This window comes from Corvus moneduloides, chromosome 6 (genome assembly GCF_009650955.1).
Source record: "Corvus moneduloides isolate bCorMon1 chromosome 6, bCorMon1.pri, whole genome shotgun sequence".
Taxonomy (NCBI): domain Eukaryota; kingdom Metazoa; phylum Chordata; class Aves; order Passeriformes; family Corvidae; genus Corvus; species Corvus moneduloides.
The window spans coordinates 15,631,625-15,650,955 of record NC_045481.1 but is presented as its reverse complement, the minus strand read 5'-3'; the positions used below and the strand labels follow the sequence as shown (position 1 = coordinate 15,650,955).

The 19,331-nt window shown below is 42.2% G+C and overlaps 1 protein-coding gene across 1 annotated transcript in view; it reads right to left on the bottom strand.

The window, feature by feature from the left end:
* Positions 1-6,046, bottom strand: part of ITPK1 (inositol-tetrakisphosphate 1-kinase) — a 145,210-nt gene extending 139,164 nt beyond the window's left edge. Inside the window, exons 1-2 of the mRNA XM_032113283.1 lie at positions 5,932-6,046; positions 5,497-5,670 (exon numbers count right to left, since the gene is read on the bottom strand). Coding sequence (XP_031969174.1) covers positions 5,497-5,591 — 95 coding nt within the window. The 5' untranslated portion in view covers positions 5,592-5,670; positions 5,932-6,046. The remainder of the gene's footprint in view (positions 1-5,496; positions 5,671-5,931) is intronic.
* Between the last annotated feature and the right edge of the window lie 13,285 nt (positions 6,047-19,331).

Below are 19,331 nucleotides of genomic sequence, written 5' to 3'. Positions count from 1 at the left end.
ATCAATTTAGCCTAAAGAAAAGGAAAAAAAGACAAACAAGTTCAGAAATTTACAGAAATTTAAATTAGGCATACTAATATTTTGGTAGGGAAAAAAAAAAATCATTGGTTGCTATGTTCAGCAGATCGACCTGGTATCAGCCTCAAAATAGCTTCATCATAACTCAATGAAAAAAAACCAACAAACCAACACACCATTTTGTTATGACAGTGACCTGTCATAACAAAATGGTCTTCAGCACAGTTGACAGATGCTCTGTTGGAGCTACATACCCAAAGTTCTGTACTAAATCCCAGGCCTATTGAACTGATGCAGGTCGCAATTCAAGAACACAGCCTCGAGTTTCCGAACAGTCTTCACCAGTGCATAGCACCTAGGAATCCAAACTGGACCAAGATAACTCAGCTTCCTGCATGTCAGGGGATGCTATCAGTTTGACATGGATGATCTCTCAAGGAGGGAAGATGTCAATTTGGCTTGGTCACTAAAAATCAAGACAACTGAGCTTTACTAAAAGGCATAACACAGTCACCCCCTTCCATTGTCTTTTGTGGGCAGAATTTGAGTTTCTCAGCATTTCTATCATTTCCTGAGAACTTCTTCCTCCCAGATGCTCACCCTATTTTATGAAAAACAAAACAAAAAACCCAAAACAAAAACAAAACAAAAAGAAAGCCAAAACCAAAACAGAATAAAAAAACAAAAAAACCCACAGCAGAGTAAATTCTTACCATAAATAATCTGGCCATTAGGGTGGACAAGCACTGTTCTTCTATCAGTCAAATTGTGGGATTTATTATGACATGAATTACATCTTCAGGCAACTCTTCAACTGCTTTTCTATTCATTTTCTACATGCCATTTAGAGGAAATTCTGACTTTTTATGTATATAGCTACACAGAAAAGCTACCACATTACCATGCAAACTTACAAGCTGCACATGTGAATGCTTTTGTCCAAAATAACTGAGAAGTAGCTTATCCTTTAGAATTAGGTGACTTTAAATTATCTCCCCTTGGATGAAGCATACTTCACTTCACATCACTATAACTTATTCATATTGCCGTGACCTTACTGCCTCATATCTCCAGAGCTCCCAAAAGAGACCATAGTAACAGCTGACAAGCAGAACAACTACCAAGGAAATGGAGGCTTTTACAGAGCAAAGAGACATTTGTAAATGGCTGCATCTCACTAATCTTAACTGGTGCCAAACACACACAACTCATTTACTGAGTAGATATATAGGCGGTTTTATGCATATATGCCACTCCTCATATGGCATGAACAGGAGTCTTTTTATTCACAACATCCACAGACGTTATTCACAACGCCCAGCAGCACACAAATTTTACAAAATGGTAACATGGGCATCCAAGAGTCCTCACCACCATCTGACATTCACACAAGAGCTCTCCCATCTCTATAATGGAATGTGGCACCTCCATTTCCCTAACCTCGTATTAGTGCTCATGCACCTGCACAGTGACAGCCATTCCAAGGTCAGTGTGATGAGCATGGAACTGATTGGATTGAGCGTCTTTGCCAACTGCATAATCATTAAACCCAGCTTGAGACAGAGGATGAGACCAAGCAGCTAGAGAAAGGAGGAACTGTTCCTTTCAGCAGCCGCAGGGACACATGACAACATCAAAACTACACCCTTATATCACAGGCTCCTAAATTCTCAGTTAGGAGTGCCTAGAAACCTTGCTTACTTTTCAGTAGGCAATAGATACTCTATGTTTTGACAACAGACAGCAACCTAAAGCTCTGAGACTGTACCACCTGCACCAGAGGAGCAAAACATAAAGGTTCACAAGAAAGTCTATTTGAGATGCACAAACCAGACATTTGCACGCTGCGGTCCCACAAGCACCCTACACTCAGGGAACTGCAGCTGCAGCATATATGCTGGAATGCAGATAATTCCAAGTGCAACACAAAGCATGGTGTTCTAGCAGCTTTACTAAAAGCACAGGACAACTTGGCAACAGTAGTAAGTTGCCTAATAAATTCACTGACAGTGTAAGAAACATGTACCAAGCGCCCTGTTCCACATAAAAGAGCTCAACCCCGTATCACAACTCAAACAGGAATGCCTTCCTATCAGCAAGACTGAGACAGAAACTCTTTTCTCACCACTGAAACTGTATCTATGCACAGAACAGAACATAAAAGTCTTGCTCCAATGCCAGCTTACAAAGCAGCTTATATAGAAAAGAGCTGCTGGGCAAAACCAAAAACCACCTCAGGAAACAGACCAGAACAGAGGACACACCTCATCCCAAAGGAATGCCCCTGCCAGGGTGCTTCAGACATAGCAGGGAGAATGACTAACCTGGCACTGGGGAGGGAAGTCACATTCCTCTCTATACACAGTGGCAGGTTCAGCCAGTGGATCAGAGTGAACTTGGCCTATCTTCAGGTTTGGTCTCCCTTGGGAGATATCAGCTGCAGGCTTGAAACCAGGCTTCCCAGGTGACAGGCCAACTGCTTTATCCTCCAGGTCAACAGCTCTTAAGGCAGTATTCAGGGATCACTGATTCTCTGCAACAGACCTGTGAAAACACACTGCCCTTTTTCTCACCACTCTGCTCAGAAACCCCAAGGAGATGTAGAAGCACTAAGGTCTGCACTGGGCTGCAACTCACAATTTGGGATCACTGGTCTGGGCTATAAATGTGAAGGTAGATACAAACACTGGCACTACCTTTACCTCTACAAAGTTATGCTCTACTAAGAATATGGCTCAGGTGGGATATATCTAGTCTGTCTCAGTGAGGACCAAACGTGCAGGTGAACTCTAAGGCCTTTGATAAAAGGAAGATTCCCTTGTGGATAAAAAGATTAGGCAAAAGTCCCAAGACACTATGTTCAGGCAGGACAGCTCCCATGTCAGTCATACGGAAGTTTCAAGTTGGATACAAACATGAGGAAAGTATTTAAGGTTCCTGCCCAGTGTCTGTGGAGCAGAAAGCTCAAGGCAGGGCTGCCTATGCCCCAAACCTGCACCTTAACTGCTGGTCCACTCACACTGGCTCATGTATCCTTTCAGTTCAGACAATCTAACCTAAAACCTGGAGCCATGCTTAAGAAAGCAGTCCAGCACTTAGAGCCCATCTCTCAGAGAATGCTTTGAACAGATTTTGAAATGTCTGTCCATGACCTCTTTCAGATGTCAGTGCTTTGCACAAGAAGTGGCTGCCCTGGCAAACTGTAAAGAAATGAAGATTCTCCTTATCCTAACAATACCCCTGATTTAAAGCCAGCATGCTTCAGGAGTTCATTAGGAGGCTCCTCTTACTTTCCTGGACTATATAACTGCTCCATCACAAACTCATACAAACAAATCTGAACTTTGTAGTCATCCGGAAAGTATATCCCTAGGCAACAGGCAAATAAATTCCAAGTAGCAGTCACCATAAAGCACATAGAGTAGACAGACAGACACATAGTCCACTCTAACACATGAATCACTGTACAGGAATGAGTATGCTTGTCTTGTTTTTTACCATACACAAGACTTCTAGTAAGATGCATGTTGAGTTTGGCACAACTTTGTCTATGGAAAAAAAAGTTTACAAACACACAAGTTATCAAGTAGATATTATCCATAAACACTTGAAATCTTTGCCTAAATGAATGCAGCCTCCCTTTGGTGTCAATTGAAGTTACTGGGAATGAAAACAGAGCATCCAAGATATCAGCAGAATGTGCTCCAATGACTGTACTGATACTTAAACCAAACATTTAACTCTGCTTGTACAGAAATGCTAATAATGCTTTTAAAAGTACCAAAGCATGTATGAACAGCCACCTCTATCCAGTGTCTGTAACTGGTATTCAAATTGAGCTTAGCCTGTACAGGATGAGGTAGCCTAATTTTCACCAAGAAATTAGTAAAGTGTAGCAAGAGAGACTCTTTGGGGTCAATTTTCACAGCACCATGAGGACCCAAAACTATTAATAGGTTTATACAGTACAAAAAGAAATTGTGGATCCATGCTATGTAACACAAGTGTAAGGAATTTCTGAGGTAGAGAAAAATGAAGCAAAGCACTTAGTCAAAAAGAGAAACAAGGACAATGGAGGACAAAAAGTCAGTTTTGGAGATTCCTAAATACAACAATGTACAGTACATAATACGAAAAAGTTTTTAATGGATTTTCTGAGATTCACTGTAGTTTCCAGGCATGAAAAACAGCTATACCAAACCTCAAAGCCCTAAAAATTACATTTTTCATATGCCTAATAGAGGTAAAAAGTGTATTTTTGAGCATCACAAAAACTAACCTAAAATCTCACACAAGGGCAAAACTTAGCATTATTCATCGACAAGAATTTTGCTTAGAGAACCACGTGAAATTAGACATTAAACCAGAACTTGTGGCCCTTTCTATACTTCCAAAAAAGTCTAGTAAATTTTGCTGAAGTTTGATGGAGGGGATACAAAATGTCAAGTACAAAAGCTGATGTAAAAGCTTCTGTCACTTTCTTGAAATAGCTCTCTGTTTTGCCTCCTTCATCTTTACAGAAAGAAGCAAGGGCTGTCAACAGAAATTTCACAGGGACTAGTGTTTTTAGAATGACATGCTTTAAATAAAGTGTATTTGACATCCTATACAATATATTCTGTAAAGTTTGCAGCATATTTTCAATTATCAAAATTGATTTAGTATCCTTGTTATAAACTTACTATTAGAATGAAGTAAGAAAAAGCTGTTATTCAGTATCAGAAACTGTGATGTATATGTCACAAGACCTTGGACCGATAAGGAGTTTAAACTCCCAATTAAATAATAAAATTGTGTAATATACTGCATAAATTATCCTCTAAGCTGTACAGATAAAGTCTAATTACAGCTTATCAAACTAACCTTTACCTCTGGGACAGCACAAAATAGACGTGGTTATACCACCTTCAGGTGTCTTATTCACATCTCAAATGAATACAAGCTTACTCAGGGGTTTGTAGACCCTAATTTTACATGTTTTCACACAACTTGAAGGAAAGTTATTCCCAGACGTTTGACTCTTTCTAATAATAACTCGGCTTCGTAAGAAGGTCCGCAGAGATCCCAAATTACACTATTTCAGCGGGAATACCAGAGACCTCTCGGGAAGCAGGGGACAGAAATGCACCCAGGCGGGCAGTAACGTGGGGCTGTGCCGGGCCCTCGCACACCCACGGGGACGCTGCACCATCCCGGATAGTGCTTCCCTGGAGAGACCGGCAGCGCCCAGGTGAGCGGAAGGCAGGAGCGCTTAGCCCGGCCCGGAGGCAGCGGGGCGGGGTGCCCGGGGCACTGCGAGCCCTGCGGCCCCGGTCCCGGCGGGCAGAGCCGGCTCCGCGGATCCCTGCACCGAGTGCGGTACGCCCGAGGGCGGCGCGGGCCACGGCCGAGCACGGAGCGGCCCCAGCCCCATCCCGGGGCCGCCGCCTGCCCCGGCGTCCGCCCCGGCGCTCTCCGCGGCGAGGGCCGCCTCCTTACCGGCACAGCTCGGCGAAGGCCTGGAAATTCAGTTTCCTGATCTTCTTCTCGCTCAGCCAGTATCCCACCCGCTTCCCCTTCAGGAAGGTCTGCATGGTGCCGCCCCGCGAGCAGGCGACCAGGGCGGCGGGGCAGCGCGGCTGACGCTCGCACTCGGCGCCTGCCAAGCGACGGCTGGAAGAGAAGCAGAGAAAGGAGGATCAGCCGGTTCCCCGCGGCGGGCGCTGCCCCCCGCCCGCTCCGCTGAACCGCCGAGCCGCGCCAGGCGCAGCCCCCGGCGGGCGGGCAGCCCAGACAGGCCCTTCCCCGCACCGGCGGGCAGCTCGCCGAGGCAGAGAGAAGCCGCTCCCCGCACCAGCCCCGGAGCGCCCAGCCGAGCAGGCACACCGCCGCCGCCCGCCCCGCGGCACGCCCGCAGCGCCCGCACGCACGGACCCCGCCGCCGAGCTCGCCTCCGTGCCCACTCGCCGTCGTCGCTGCCGCTGCCGCTGCTGCTGCTGCGCGGCCGCGGTGGTGGTGGTGGTGGTGCTGCTGCAGCCGCTCAGCTCCCCATTTGCCCGCTATTCGCAGCCGCCTCCACTTCCTCCTCCTCCTCCAGGCCGTCCCCTGCGCTCCGCTCCCACCCACCTCGCGGGGCGGGCACCGGGATGCTCCCGCCCCGTCGCAGCACCGAGGGGCCGCGCCCGCCCCGCGGGCTCCGCGCCGCCGCCGCCAGGGGGCGCCCGCGCCGCCGCCTTAAAGAGACAGCGCCCCTTTCTGGGCGTGGCCCGTGGATGCGCCATGGGACTTTGGGGTCCTAGGGAGGAACAGTTTTACACAGCTACTGAAAGCGGTTGGTCAGTACATCTTTCACAGAAAAAAGATTCTAAGCAAACATGAATCTTCACTGCAAAACCAAGTATGTTCCTTCTTCCAGCATTTGCAAGTATCTGGAGGGATTAAACAATGTTTTCAATAACAGCTATTTCTTATTTAACTTTCTTTGGCAGGAGGCAAAAGGCAGGCAATGCAAGCATGAGCTGACATTCTAATTTTTGGATTGTGCATCCCTAAATACTGAGGCAGCTGTTCTGTGCTTCATTTCAGAGGAAGAATCTTTCAGTCTGATTTACTGTGTCTCAAAGGACAAGTATCATTTCCCCGTTTTTGTTTTTCCCCTTCATCTGAAAGGATCACCATTTCATCCTGAACATTTTTCTCTGTCTCTCCAGGAATGGAAAGCATGGCCTTGACAATAACGATGTCCCTCACAGAGGGGTTGGCGTACCTGCAATCCTGAACAGAGGTGCAGATGATGCTTCTATGAAGGTGCTCTCTGTGAACCAGCCCTGGAGCCCTGTGCAGTGGGAACTGCTCAGCGAGTTCTGCTGACTCACAGTGCCACAATAAATGTGGTTTATAACTTCAGCAGAGTATTGGAACAGTGGTAGAAGTACCCATGTGAAGGAAGGAAGGGTGAAAGCCTTAAGAAATATGAAAGGGGTAATTGACTTAGGGAGTTTGTAGGAAACATTTTACATTCCTGTCATTATTCACATGAACAGTGCAGTCATCCTGACCCAAGGGTTTATTGGAAAGTAGGCAAGGAATGGAAACACCTGCAAACAGCTCATACCAATGGTTTTTGAGAATTTGTATCATAGCATTTTTTCTCTATTTGTGATTGCTCTGAGGAATAAATATCTTTATTTGTCTCCTTCATCTTACTTGCCACTCATACGTTCTAACCTTTATTTTACAGAACACTTTTTATCTTAATCATATTCACACATTTTTTCACAGTAAATTAATTAATGTAATTAGAATTAGTAAATGTATTTTGATAGTATGATTCCTGCTGCAGAGTATTTCACTGATACTTAAATATTTTATGGGAGTAAGGTAATTTTGGAAAAATTTGTAACTCAAAAATACAAGACTTTATCAAACAGTATCAAATTTATATACAAATCCTGAAACAAATTGACTTGCAGTTCTTGTTATGAAGTGTTTCATTTTGCCAATATCAGTGCTTTATTTCAGCTATCATTTCACTGGACTTTTTTTAGACTTTATTAAAATTTGAGTCAGTATATTAAGCTCAAAATTTATATTTGTATCAGAATAGAATATGAATGTATTGAAATATGAAAATCTTGAAGCCAACTTCCTAAAATATTTCTTTCTGAAAGTTTTCTTCTTTAAGAAATGTCACCGTTTCAGACCAATCTAAAACACAGTCTGCAGAGACAGAAATATTTATGTACGTTTTTCCGGATGCAGCAGAGCAGGTTTTTAGAGGTGTTGAGCATTCCTAGCTCCTGTGGAAATGAAGCACAGGCACTAAAAAGGAGGAATTTGCTTTGCTCCGATATAGAAAAACTTGGATTAAATATATCAAAGACCAGATTCAATCTTAGGAAGGAGGAGGCTGGTAAATGCCTTCATTTTAAACTACAGTTTTTGAATCTTAACCCTTGAACAACTGCAGATGTGGGAAACATATTTCACCTGGTGTGCCACTGTACTGCATCTTGCTGTACAATGTTGCTAAATAAATTACAATCCTCTGTTTACACTGCAGAGCTTGTTCAGGCAATGCCAAACCTGCAACCACAGGAAGCCCCAGGGTAATGTTTATGCCATTCCTGATCAGGAGCAAGCTGACTATTCCTGTGACTTTCTGTGGCCCAACTCTGTAAGCTGCAGCTCATGAGCTGCTTCATGCTAATTAAAGGGGTGAGGGTTGATTAGGATCTTGAGCCCTCCGGCAATCAGAACTATCTTCCTCTTCATCTTAGCTTCAGCTACAGGCCAAAGCATGTTTCCCTTGTTTAGCTGGAACCTCTCACACCTTGGCTTCTAACCCTTTCAACAAATACAGGGGCACTGACAAGGCTGGATACTTGCAATGTGGCATAAGTTAGTAAAGTTCCATGGAAATTAATTTTAGATTAATATGAGGCATCCCCACTTACTTAGTTATCGAAGTATATTTTCTCAGTATTTTTTGAATTATTTTTTCAGCAGCTGGAAGAAGTCATGATAGAATCTTTTGCAATGAGTGAAAAGAAGGTGGTAAAGTGATTTACATTGCCTGCAGTTTAGGGTTTTTGCTTTTATTTGCATTTTTTATTATTACAGGATAGTTGTTACTCTGCTGCAGATGGGCAGGAGGGTGGGCTGAGCCTTCTGTATCAGAACAGGTCCCTTTCTCCAGTCAGTCAAACCACCAAGTCAGATCACGTGCTAACATGGCACTGCTGGAATAAGGTCGTAGGTAGGAGGGAGCACAAAGAAAACCCTGCATGTGCTGCACTGCAGCTTCTGGCCCCTGAGAGAGAGACCCAAAGATGAGTCCAGGTGCTGCACAGCATGTGGAACTTGTCATCACCAGGGAGGCAGCCAGAGAGAAATGTACAAGAGGCATGGTGGGCTGCCATTTCCTCAGGTCTCTGCTATATCTATAACCGATTCATCACTGCAAGATTCATAAAAAGGCCAGATAGGACTTCTTTCCACAGTGGTTCACTGGAGGATGTGTGTGACAGAAGCTGAGCTTCTACAATTTATGGTTGTTTTTTGCCTCTGATAGTATCAGATGGATTTGGTTTTTTTGGTTTTTTTCTTTAATACACTACAGTTAGTTGGCTTTGGAATACTCCTGGCGTGGGCTTTGGAAATACTTTTCTGCAGCTATTCTTTTTGCACTTGTGAGACTGTACATTGTGGTCGCTTTTGAAAAGATGGAAATTGTTGCCCTTCCCAGAGAGCAAAAAAAGCCAGTGTCTCCTGATGGGACTGTGCAAAATCAGCAAGCACAATGTCTGTGAACTGTTAGTGAACTCTAAGGAAGCATTTAAACAAAACAGGAAAAGGGTCCTCAATCACTGGAGCCGTAAGCATGAGAAGAAAGTGCAAGTGATGCTGTGGCCCACACCGGACTTCTATCTTTCCTGTTTTCTCAATTTTAGCAGTCTAAAAGGTTCAACTGTAGCCACAAACAACTCATGGAAGTGGAGAACCGCTGGAAGGAGGACATGTTCTTGAGGTCACCTTGAACGTGTTCTTAACATGAGAAGCAAAGACAGATGTAAGCAAGAAAAATACGGGACAAGAGTGGTAGGATTAATATATGTCCAGGTCAGTTGATATGACTTTATATGTAAGAGTTATGTGTCCATGTCAGTCTTATGTACATTCATCATATTAAAAATAGTTACATTGTTTTAAAAAAATAATGAAATGAAAGCAATGAAAGATATGATTTTTTTTGTGGTAAGATGGCTCATTTTGCTGGAAGCATGCTCCCAGAATTGTTATACATACTTAAAACTACCTGATTAAAAAACCACGAACAGCTATAAGCAGAATAACTCTCTCAGCATGAAACACATCCCCCATCCTTGGCTTTTTTCCACTCAGAGTGCATTCTGAAACATTATCTAATCCCCATACTCAATAATACTCAATAACCAAAAGAGGCTTTTTTTTTTCCTTCTTGCTCGAGTACCAGTCTCATATCCAAAGATTAAACTATACATATACATCTCCTCCACGTTACCAACACTCTGTCCTGTAACATCCCATTTCTACCTCCTACTACATGCAGCCCTTCTGAAGGAAGATGATCATGTAGAAAAGAACTGGAAATTCAGGAGACAAGTAAGTTATAGAAAACAGGAGCTAATCAGCTGTAGTGTAAAAGGAAAAAGGGGAAAAAACCCAAGCTAAAGCACCATCAACAAAAAGACCTGGAATAAATCAACTGAGACCACAATTTGGTTATAGCTCTGGGCATTTACTAGATGCTCAGGCTTGTAAAGTGAAATAGATCGCTCATCTAGAATCACAAACTTTCAGATATTTCAGATCACCTAGATCCTGTAAGACACTTGTAGTTGCACAGATGATAAATTCCATTAATACTTGTTGTATCACTGTACTATTAAATTTATTATCTCACATACTCAGTGCCTGTCAGTCTGTAAATAAGGCTTAGGCAGTGAGCACATCTGAATGTGGGACTTGTCATAATCCCATAGTGTCATTATGGAGCTACCTGGACAGGTACTGCTTCCCAATCATTTTTCTGACAGCTAAAAGGGACACTTCCATAGACAGGATCCCAGCAAATATTCCTAGTGATTCTTAACAGGCCACTTCTGTGCTTCATATTAATGTACCAGATATATAAGAGCCACCTTTAGGGTTGAACATACAATGCCAATGCTGCCCTTTGGGATTTTCCTTTCTCCCAGAGCTTCCAGAGAGGGGAAGGAATGTTAGTGACTGAATGCATGAAGGCTGCTTGCCTTGAGCCTCAGTTTTCTGGTGCGACCTCTGAAGAAAGCTTTTCACATGGATGAAAAGTTTGTCCTAACTTGTGCCTATGAAGATTCCCATTGTTTGATAAGGGATGAGCTAACATTGTACCTTTTCCCTTCATCAGAAGCCAATTTCCATTATCCAAGTGCCAACTGTCCCAATACATATAGAAGCTCAATGCCTAAAAGAGATCTATGTTTTTGAAATTGTGCAATTAATATAGATACATACATGCTTCCTCTTTTATTTATTTGGGAAACCAATCTAAACAAATCAGAGCGAGGACAAGTTAGAAGAATGTTCTTGAACTCTCAGCACTTTGAATAGTGGTTATTTCTGCTCCGTTTGCATCAAGCCTATGAAGTGGGATTCTTTTTCACGTGAAGGCCTGCCAGGAGAAATCAGAGAGGGTGAGGAACACCCTAAACCAGAGGAAAGCACTCATGCCACCATTTAGACAGCAGAGGCCTCAGGACATGCCAAGGAGCTGTCATAAAAGTGTTTCAAGCACTTAAGTAATTTTTCAGCTACTTGGACTATAGAGTTCTCTAAAGAAAATGGTTTCATAAACCAGAGAATTAGAAGTTAGCCCAGATGTCATGAGGGTAAAGTTGATAGTGGTTTCAGGTTAGATTTTGGCTACTCTGCAATAACAAAAGAAGCTGCCAGAGGGATTTACCACAATTTGTAGGACATCTTCTGAAGATAATGCCTAGATTGGTGTGGGGGAGAATAATAGGCATGTGGGTCTTGTCAAAGGATCTCACCTACTCAATTTTGAGAGCATTCAAACCTGAACTCTTCTTTGCTAATCATCTCCACTTGCTATCAATGACAATAGCCCCAAAAGACTGGTTTACCATCACTCCACACAGCTGGGGAAAGGAGAACTTGCAGCTGTCACAGACTTTTCTAGAGTGAAAAAACTTTTGTGTTGCTGGCTAACCTTGGTGGTTTTTTGGGGGCCTCATTTGTGCAGATTTCCAGAGAAGGGACATCTACACCTTCTGTTCTGCTGTTCTTTCTGATCCTCCTGGGTTAGGGTGGCTATTCTCACCCACCAGTCCAGTGCTGGCTAACCACGTTTCCAAGCATTTTCACTGTGTGAAGCCACTCCAGAAAAGTATCAGGCTGCCTAATTTTACCAAGCTAAAGATTTTCCACTGCTTCAGAGGCTGTTTTGACAGAGCACTAGAACTAGCACTTAAAAAATGTGCAACAATCTGAGAATTATAGTGTCTAGCAAGTGAAAAAAGAATGATGGAAGATGAAAAGACCTTGAAATTGTAACCTCTGCTTCAACAACCAGATCAGGATAGGTTTAATTTTGTGTCACAATCCATTGCAACATCATCATTTATGCACTGGATTCATTGGTGAAACACTTCGACTGGTAACAGTTACCCAGAACACTATACCTGGCAAACAAGCTCTGCAGCATGTAAAAGCATCATTTCAGAATGGAGGTGCTCTAAGTCCCATTAAACAAAGCAGTGCAGAAATGCACCTACAATGACACACTAATTTAGGCCAGATACTTTTTTGTATGGAGAAGGTGTTGATTTGGATGCACTTGAACTTGCTACAGTCTCATAGCAGTATATTTCTTTACCCTCCCAGTATCCTCATGTTGTTATGATAATGATGTTTACGTTCTGTTGGTGAAAGGCAAACCAAGCATACATTTGTGTGGAAAAGTGGACATTTCCCCTCTTTAAGAATGCTAAAAAATGCAGTAATAAATGTGCTAAGCTGGAGACATTTAAATAGTCACTTGGAATTATAGGACAGAGTATGACAGTAGGCATTACTGCAATTTCATTTTATATAGCAAAGAGTAGCAGCTTAAAAATTCTGCACAGCAAGGAAAAAATGTAATGCCTTTTGCTTGAAAGATTTGCAAATACTGCTTAATGTGCTTTTGTTAAATGAAATGCAAATACTTACTTACTAATAAATTATTGAAATTTTCCCTTTGAGAGTAATCATCAACTGCTATTAACATCTCCATTCAAATGTTCAAGTCATTCTGGGTCTCTGTGCTATTTCTGGTACAGACCTCTAGCATGGGCTTCAGAAAAAGGCAAATTCAGGTACAAGGCTAGGTGAGTAGTTAGAAGCTTCACAACTACAGTGAACTGACTTTTATCTTTCACTAAAGATAAACAACAGGACAACAACAGGAGCCCTCCATACAGATGAGGATGAAGATTTACTTCCAATTGATGACATTTGTATGAAAGCCTCCCCTCTCATGTCGGCCTCTCAGCTGAGCTGACAGTGTGCACTTGTGACAGCTGAGCTGACATCGAGCACTTCAATGGGTAACAAGGTGCTCTACAGGTCTGGAGCTTGGATAAACCATTAGGTCTTTCTGTCATTCAGCCTGCCTCTGACAGTGACTTCCCATTGCCTCAGAGAAGTTCTGGTTTTTTATAATCTATGCAGACATTTCTGTGACTAAGAACCTATCAACCCACACATTATATGGGTGGATATCTTACACATATGCCTCTTGCAGTACATTTTAATGTTAGCAACTATGGGCTAATTCCTAAGCTTGAACAGGACAGAGGGAAGAGGTTCCTAAAAGACACAAAGACACACTGTCTTGGGGTGACTTTATGATGTGCATGCCCTACTGCCGCTCTATGCCCAGATATGATTCCTGTGCCTGTGTCTTTAAAAATATGGAACCCTTCACAAATTTTGGACATTCCTCCAAATTTGTCTCAAACCAGGACACACAAACATAAACTTTTTGGTTTGGTTTGGTTTTTGGGTTGGGGGGGGCATCATTTTTTTGTTTGTTTGTTTGGGGGTTTTGGGGTTGGTTTGGTTTGGTTTTTGTTGTTGGTGGTGTTTTTGTTTTTTGAAAGGTTAGATTCTGCAAATTTTAAATATTGCTGTCTACAATATGCTGTCTACCTCCCCCAAACTTCCATCCTGGTCTATGCAAAATTGGGATCCTTTGAATTTGGGAAAAGGCCTGATATGAACTGAGTTCTTTCACTATTTGTTTAGTAAAAGAAAGTTATGTTTCTGGAAAATACAGTTTACAGTCTAGAGCAAGATAGGTACAGCCTAGAAACTGGGAATCTCAGAAGAGACAATAACTAAATCTCTTTAAAATAATTCTATGGTGCTACTGACTTAAGCATCACATAAGCATCACTGAAGGAGAGAATTAGTAGAAATTTTTTTTTAAATTGCTCCTCTCGTGAGGATGGAGCAGTCACTCTCTAAGATGGTCAGATGTTTCTCTTGGACCATCTATATGGACAGAAAAAGGATTCTGTTTTTTCTTTTTAACATGGGTGATTTTTCAGTTAACTTGTTTATATGACTAAACATGTTGACAGCAGCAAACTCAGCATGGAAATTCAATAACTGCTCCTTTCTGGGAGTATGAGCTTACTTTAGTTGAAAACATGAAAAAACAGAATTCTCAGGGGTTTAAGGGCAGCTTTGGAAGTGGACTTGGGGTGGTTTTTTGTATTATTTATGAAAATTTAATTAAAAACAATAAATTGTAATAAACAATGGTTTTGTTGAAATGCAATTTATAACTGTAAACTGGTTTGACAAAAATTCTGCAGGAAAGCTCTCTTTCCTTCAAGGTCAGTACAATGCTGGGTCATATCACTGGAGCTGTGAGATCAATATCTGCATTGCTTCTGCATAAATTGTACTTGTTCTCTGTTTGAATAAATGCCATGGAGAGAAATAGTTAGTTTCCAGACACCTCTGCCCCAATCCTTTCAGTATGTTTTGTCAGCTCTTGCTCAACTTTGAAGCGACTTTGTAATTGGCTGAAAAAGAGAAGGTAAAAGCAAAGATTTTATCTCTTTCCTGCCGGAATTGTTTTACCGCAGACAATGCAGACATGAGGCGTACATTCAGTGGTAACTAATTAACGAGGAGCATCAGTGTACTGAAGACTAAGAGTGCAGTCTAAAATACCAAGGCCCTTCTTCATAAAAGACTCAGTTCTTTATAGGCACTTTGACAAAGGGTACTAGTGTATAATTCTTCCTTTGGCAGATGTTTACTGTGGATGGTTGAGAGAATGAGATAGCTATTCCATTTGAAAATATCAAAAAGTTTGTTGGAAAGATGATAAATATTTCTACAACTAAGAACAAAGTATGGATGATATTCAAAGAACCTGGTTAACATGATTGCCTGAAGCTTAACTCAGATGTGGCTGCTGCTAATAAAATGGTGGAAGCAGAATTTCAGGAACTGAGAATTAAAGATTAAGGTAATTTAAGGTCCCAAAATTTCAAAGTGTACAAAGCAAATATACTATTTCAATTCAAAATGAGAAGAAATAAAATATAAAAATTCTATCCTATAGAAAAGTGCCTTGCATGCTCTCAAATGAATGTGCAACACTCTATAAGAGAACAGATGTTTCCAACAAAAGAGTTCAAAAAAAGACAGCAGTACAGACAAAACAACTACCCAAGAAAAAAAGGGGATCAGAAGATTATGGCCTTATTTTCAGAAAAAACAAAACTTCTAAAACACAAACTAAAGATTCATAAAACATGAAATAAAACATATGAATTGAAGCAAACTAATGTTCTTGACTCACACTAAATTATAAGAAACTGATCAAAACAACTTATTACACCACAACAGGATACTATGAAACTCACTGTAACTACATCTAATAAATAAAACTGCTGTAAGCTGCAAAAACACTGGACATTCAAGCACTCACTGATAAAAATTCACATGAGTACTATAAACATTGTTCTGAGCAAAAAAAAAAACCCAAGGCATTCTCTTTTCCCAATATACATCCTCAGTTTTTTCATGTGTTACTTCAAATTCACTAAAAACTCTTTCCCTTCTGTATTTCTTTATAAGCACAGCACTAACCCTGCTTGTAACACAAAGGAGAGTTTGCCCAGCTGGAGCTGAGGGCAGACGTCATGTGAGGCTTGGGTTTTCATGTGTGTTTTCTTTCCCCAGTCAAAGCACTGGTTCTTCAGTTTGCTCTGTGCCCTACCTTTGGAGTACCAGGAAAAGATGTGAACTAGTCTACCTCTCTTGGCTTAAGGTTAGGTATGATCTTCATAGGACCAACACATGTGCTCATGCCCTGTTCTCCTCATTTATGCCAGTTTTGTCCTTGGAATCCCAACATATACGGAGTCTGTAGGGACCCCAGTTCTGCAGCCAAGAGTTTGGTTTAGAGTCAGGATTAAGAAGGAAAAGATCCAGGAACGTGGTATTCTAGATGAATCAAAAAATCAGTGTCCTACAAAGTGGAAGGCAAATGCCATCTTGACAGAAATGTTTCCATTATTAGATTCTCACTTCTCAGTTCTTGTCAGCGAGAACCTACTACAACTCTGCTAAATAGAAACATAAGATCCACCCAAAAGGATGCAAGATGCATTCTGTCCTTCAGCTTCTGCCTTCCATTTGGAAGGCCAACTAATTTTGGTTTTGTAATCATCTCAGGTCTTCTACTTTTGCTTTTCTATTTTGGCTAAAATCTAAACTTAGGCAATACTTTCTATTAATACTGAGTTATGAAAACTTTGTTTGACTCAAACATTACAACTAACCCTTCTGATTCCTCTTGTCAACCCTCATTTATCTTATGTAGTTTATCAGGATCCTAAGTGCACTAGCAGGCCTTAATAGCCCCAACAATCCTCACCTGATCCCTCCCTTGGGCTCAGGAGCCCCAGTTTAGTCAAGCCTTGTGCTTTCAGTTCATGCCTGACCTGAGCTGTATCACTATGTGTCCCCAGCTCAGCCATGACTGTGCCAAGCCACGTTTATCCAGACCTGGAGTTACAGACTGAATTCCTAGCTTGACCTCAGTCTTTTCTTATCAATATGGACCTTCGTGGCAATTGCTAGGTTATGTCTGACCCTAGTTCTTGCTGGACCTGACCCTAGCCTGTGGGCTGCCTTCACAGCTTGAACTTGGACCTGCCTTGTTACTTGCCTGATGCTCTGTACTCCTGGCTGAATCTGGTGTGCCCTGCCTGCCTTGCTCAGGCTCTGTGGGACTGGGCTTGGGCAGTGAGGCTCTGCCCCATCATCTGTGTTATTATGCTTGGCTCCTGCCCTCTATGGAGCAGCCAGCTCTCACTGCTCCATTGTTTGTCTCTTTTATCTTCAAAATAAACCAAATATTTCGAAAAAAATACATTGCATGTCAAAACTAAGTGAAACACTTTTTTTTTCTAATGCCACAAAATTCCATGATTAATTCTCTGATTCTGTTCATTAAATATTATTTCCTTTGGATTCAGCAGACTTCTATCTCCTCCTCTGGTTTGCCAAGCTGAATATTACCCTTTTGAGTCTCACCAGGTGTATGTTCTCATTTCAATATGCAGAGTTATGAGTTCTTTCCCCTTATTAATACCAGCCCTTGTGACTGGAATTTGTCTAAAGCTGAGAACAGTTGCTTCTTGTTCTACTAATTTTGGTATTATTCCCTTCCCCCTCAAAGGCCTGCAGCTAAAACTAATCAACCAACAAACTCTCAGTTGAGCTATTTGCTCCGTCCCTTCCTATACTATGCCAGAGGTTAAGCATAACACTGAATTTAGGCAGATTGAGATCTAGCCCAAAACCACTACAAATCACTTTGTCTGTGTTATGCCTTAGCTTTCAAAGGCAGCTTGTGATTGTTGTAACAACTCTTCAAATTTTTTAGATCCTTCTCTTCATAACCACAATCTCAGGCTTATGGTTATTACAGAAGACCCATGGTTAGGTCTTTTAACCTACTTGGTTTACAAGCAGGTTAAATCCTAAACCATCCTTCCTGCTTTTTTTTCATAATCTTAAGTGCAAATGCAGGCTTTACAGTTAGCACATGTATCCACTGCCAAGCCATACATTCACACTCACATATTAATTCGTACTGAAACCCTTCTCTTTGAAATCTAGGTGGGTATTTCAAAGAATCTGGTTCATTTCCCATCATTATATCTAACCTCAATATAAGAAAATGCAATATAGCCATGCTTGAGTGGAAGGTCTGTCAGCCACACAGGAGTTTTATTCACTTTTAGATCACCTGGGACCCCACCACCTGTAAGAATGGAAAGAATGCCATTTAGGTGAGAAAAGTGTCCCAGGGGTAATTAGAGGTATGTAGCTATTCATGTCTAGATCTATCATCACAACTACACTAATGGTTTATTTAAACTTCGGGAAAGATAATGAAATCTTGATTGAACTGAAGTGTAAAATCGCTGACCTGGGAGTCACGCTGTTGCTCAGGCTGGCTCTGCCTGTGGTGCCGGGCGCCATCTCGTGTCACTTTTGGGCCTTTAGTTCAATGAGCATTAAAGCAACAATAATTTTTTTAAAAACCCACAAAACAACAAAACAACAAACCAAAACAGCACGACTTAAAGTGAAGTTTCTCTGTGACAGAGGAGTTGTATTTCTGACTCTTGTGGGCTCTCAATAGTGTCACTTTTCTCTACTGATATCTGCAGCTCCATGCGTTTTGTCATCAGCTGTCCTGACTATAATCCAAAACACCAGCTTCTAACACTTTTCATTGAAACACCAAACATAGCAGGATAAGCCATCATAACTTTGATTTTGCAGCAGCTCTTATATACTGTGTCCCATGCACCTACTACATCCCCAAGAAAAGTGGCAGAAGATACCATGTATTTACAAAATGTCATTGCTTTAGCGTCTTTCATTTCTTATTGGGCATCCCTTTTTAAATTGTCTTTTAGCCTCCTTCTTAAGGACAGCTGCATGAGAGTGAATTGTGGCCACTGCTGCTTTCTCTGTGAAAAAGTGTAATTTCCTCACGACTTTGGGATACAACAATTTAGTAACAAGTTCCACTTGCTATGTAACGCGATTCAGTTTCGGCATTAACTGGCACGGAGTTCTCGTCACACAGTTCCTGAATTCAGGCAAACACGTTCTGCCCACACAAACTCTCCCCAAATCATTGCTGTGCCGTCATTGAATGGCACACACCTGACCGGATCGTTTTGCTGTCAATTTAAAGGATCTTTTAGCTTCATTTAAAGCTTTTCCCCGGTAGAAACATATGGACCTTAAAGATCATCTGGTCCCAACCCCTGCTGCCATGGGATAATAAGCATATAATATCTCCTAATACTTTAATTCATTAGAAATAATCCACTAAGTCATGTTTATGTATAAGCATATACTGGGTTTTGACTACACGTTTGCCATTTTCTGGAGACAGTTTCAGTCTCTACTGTAATCTCTAGTAATCTCTGTTGTTATTCCCCTCGGCCGGCTAACGCGGCCACTGTACCAAAACACAACAGTTTGGGTCTGTCCCCCGCTAAGGAGCCGAGCGCCGCCTCAGGGCGACGCCGCCATTTTGGGCGAAGCCACCCCCGCCACAGAGGGGCGCGCGCCCGAGCCAAGATGGCCGCCGGCCAAGGCGCCCGCCCCGGATGCGGCCGCGCGCCCCGGCAGCCGTTGCCCCGTGCCGGAAGTGGCGGTGCCGGCGGGCGGCCATGGCGGCGGGCGGGCAGCGG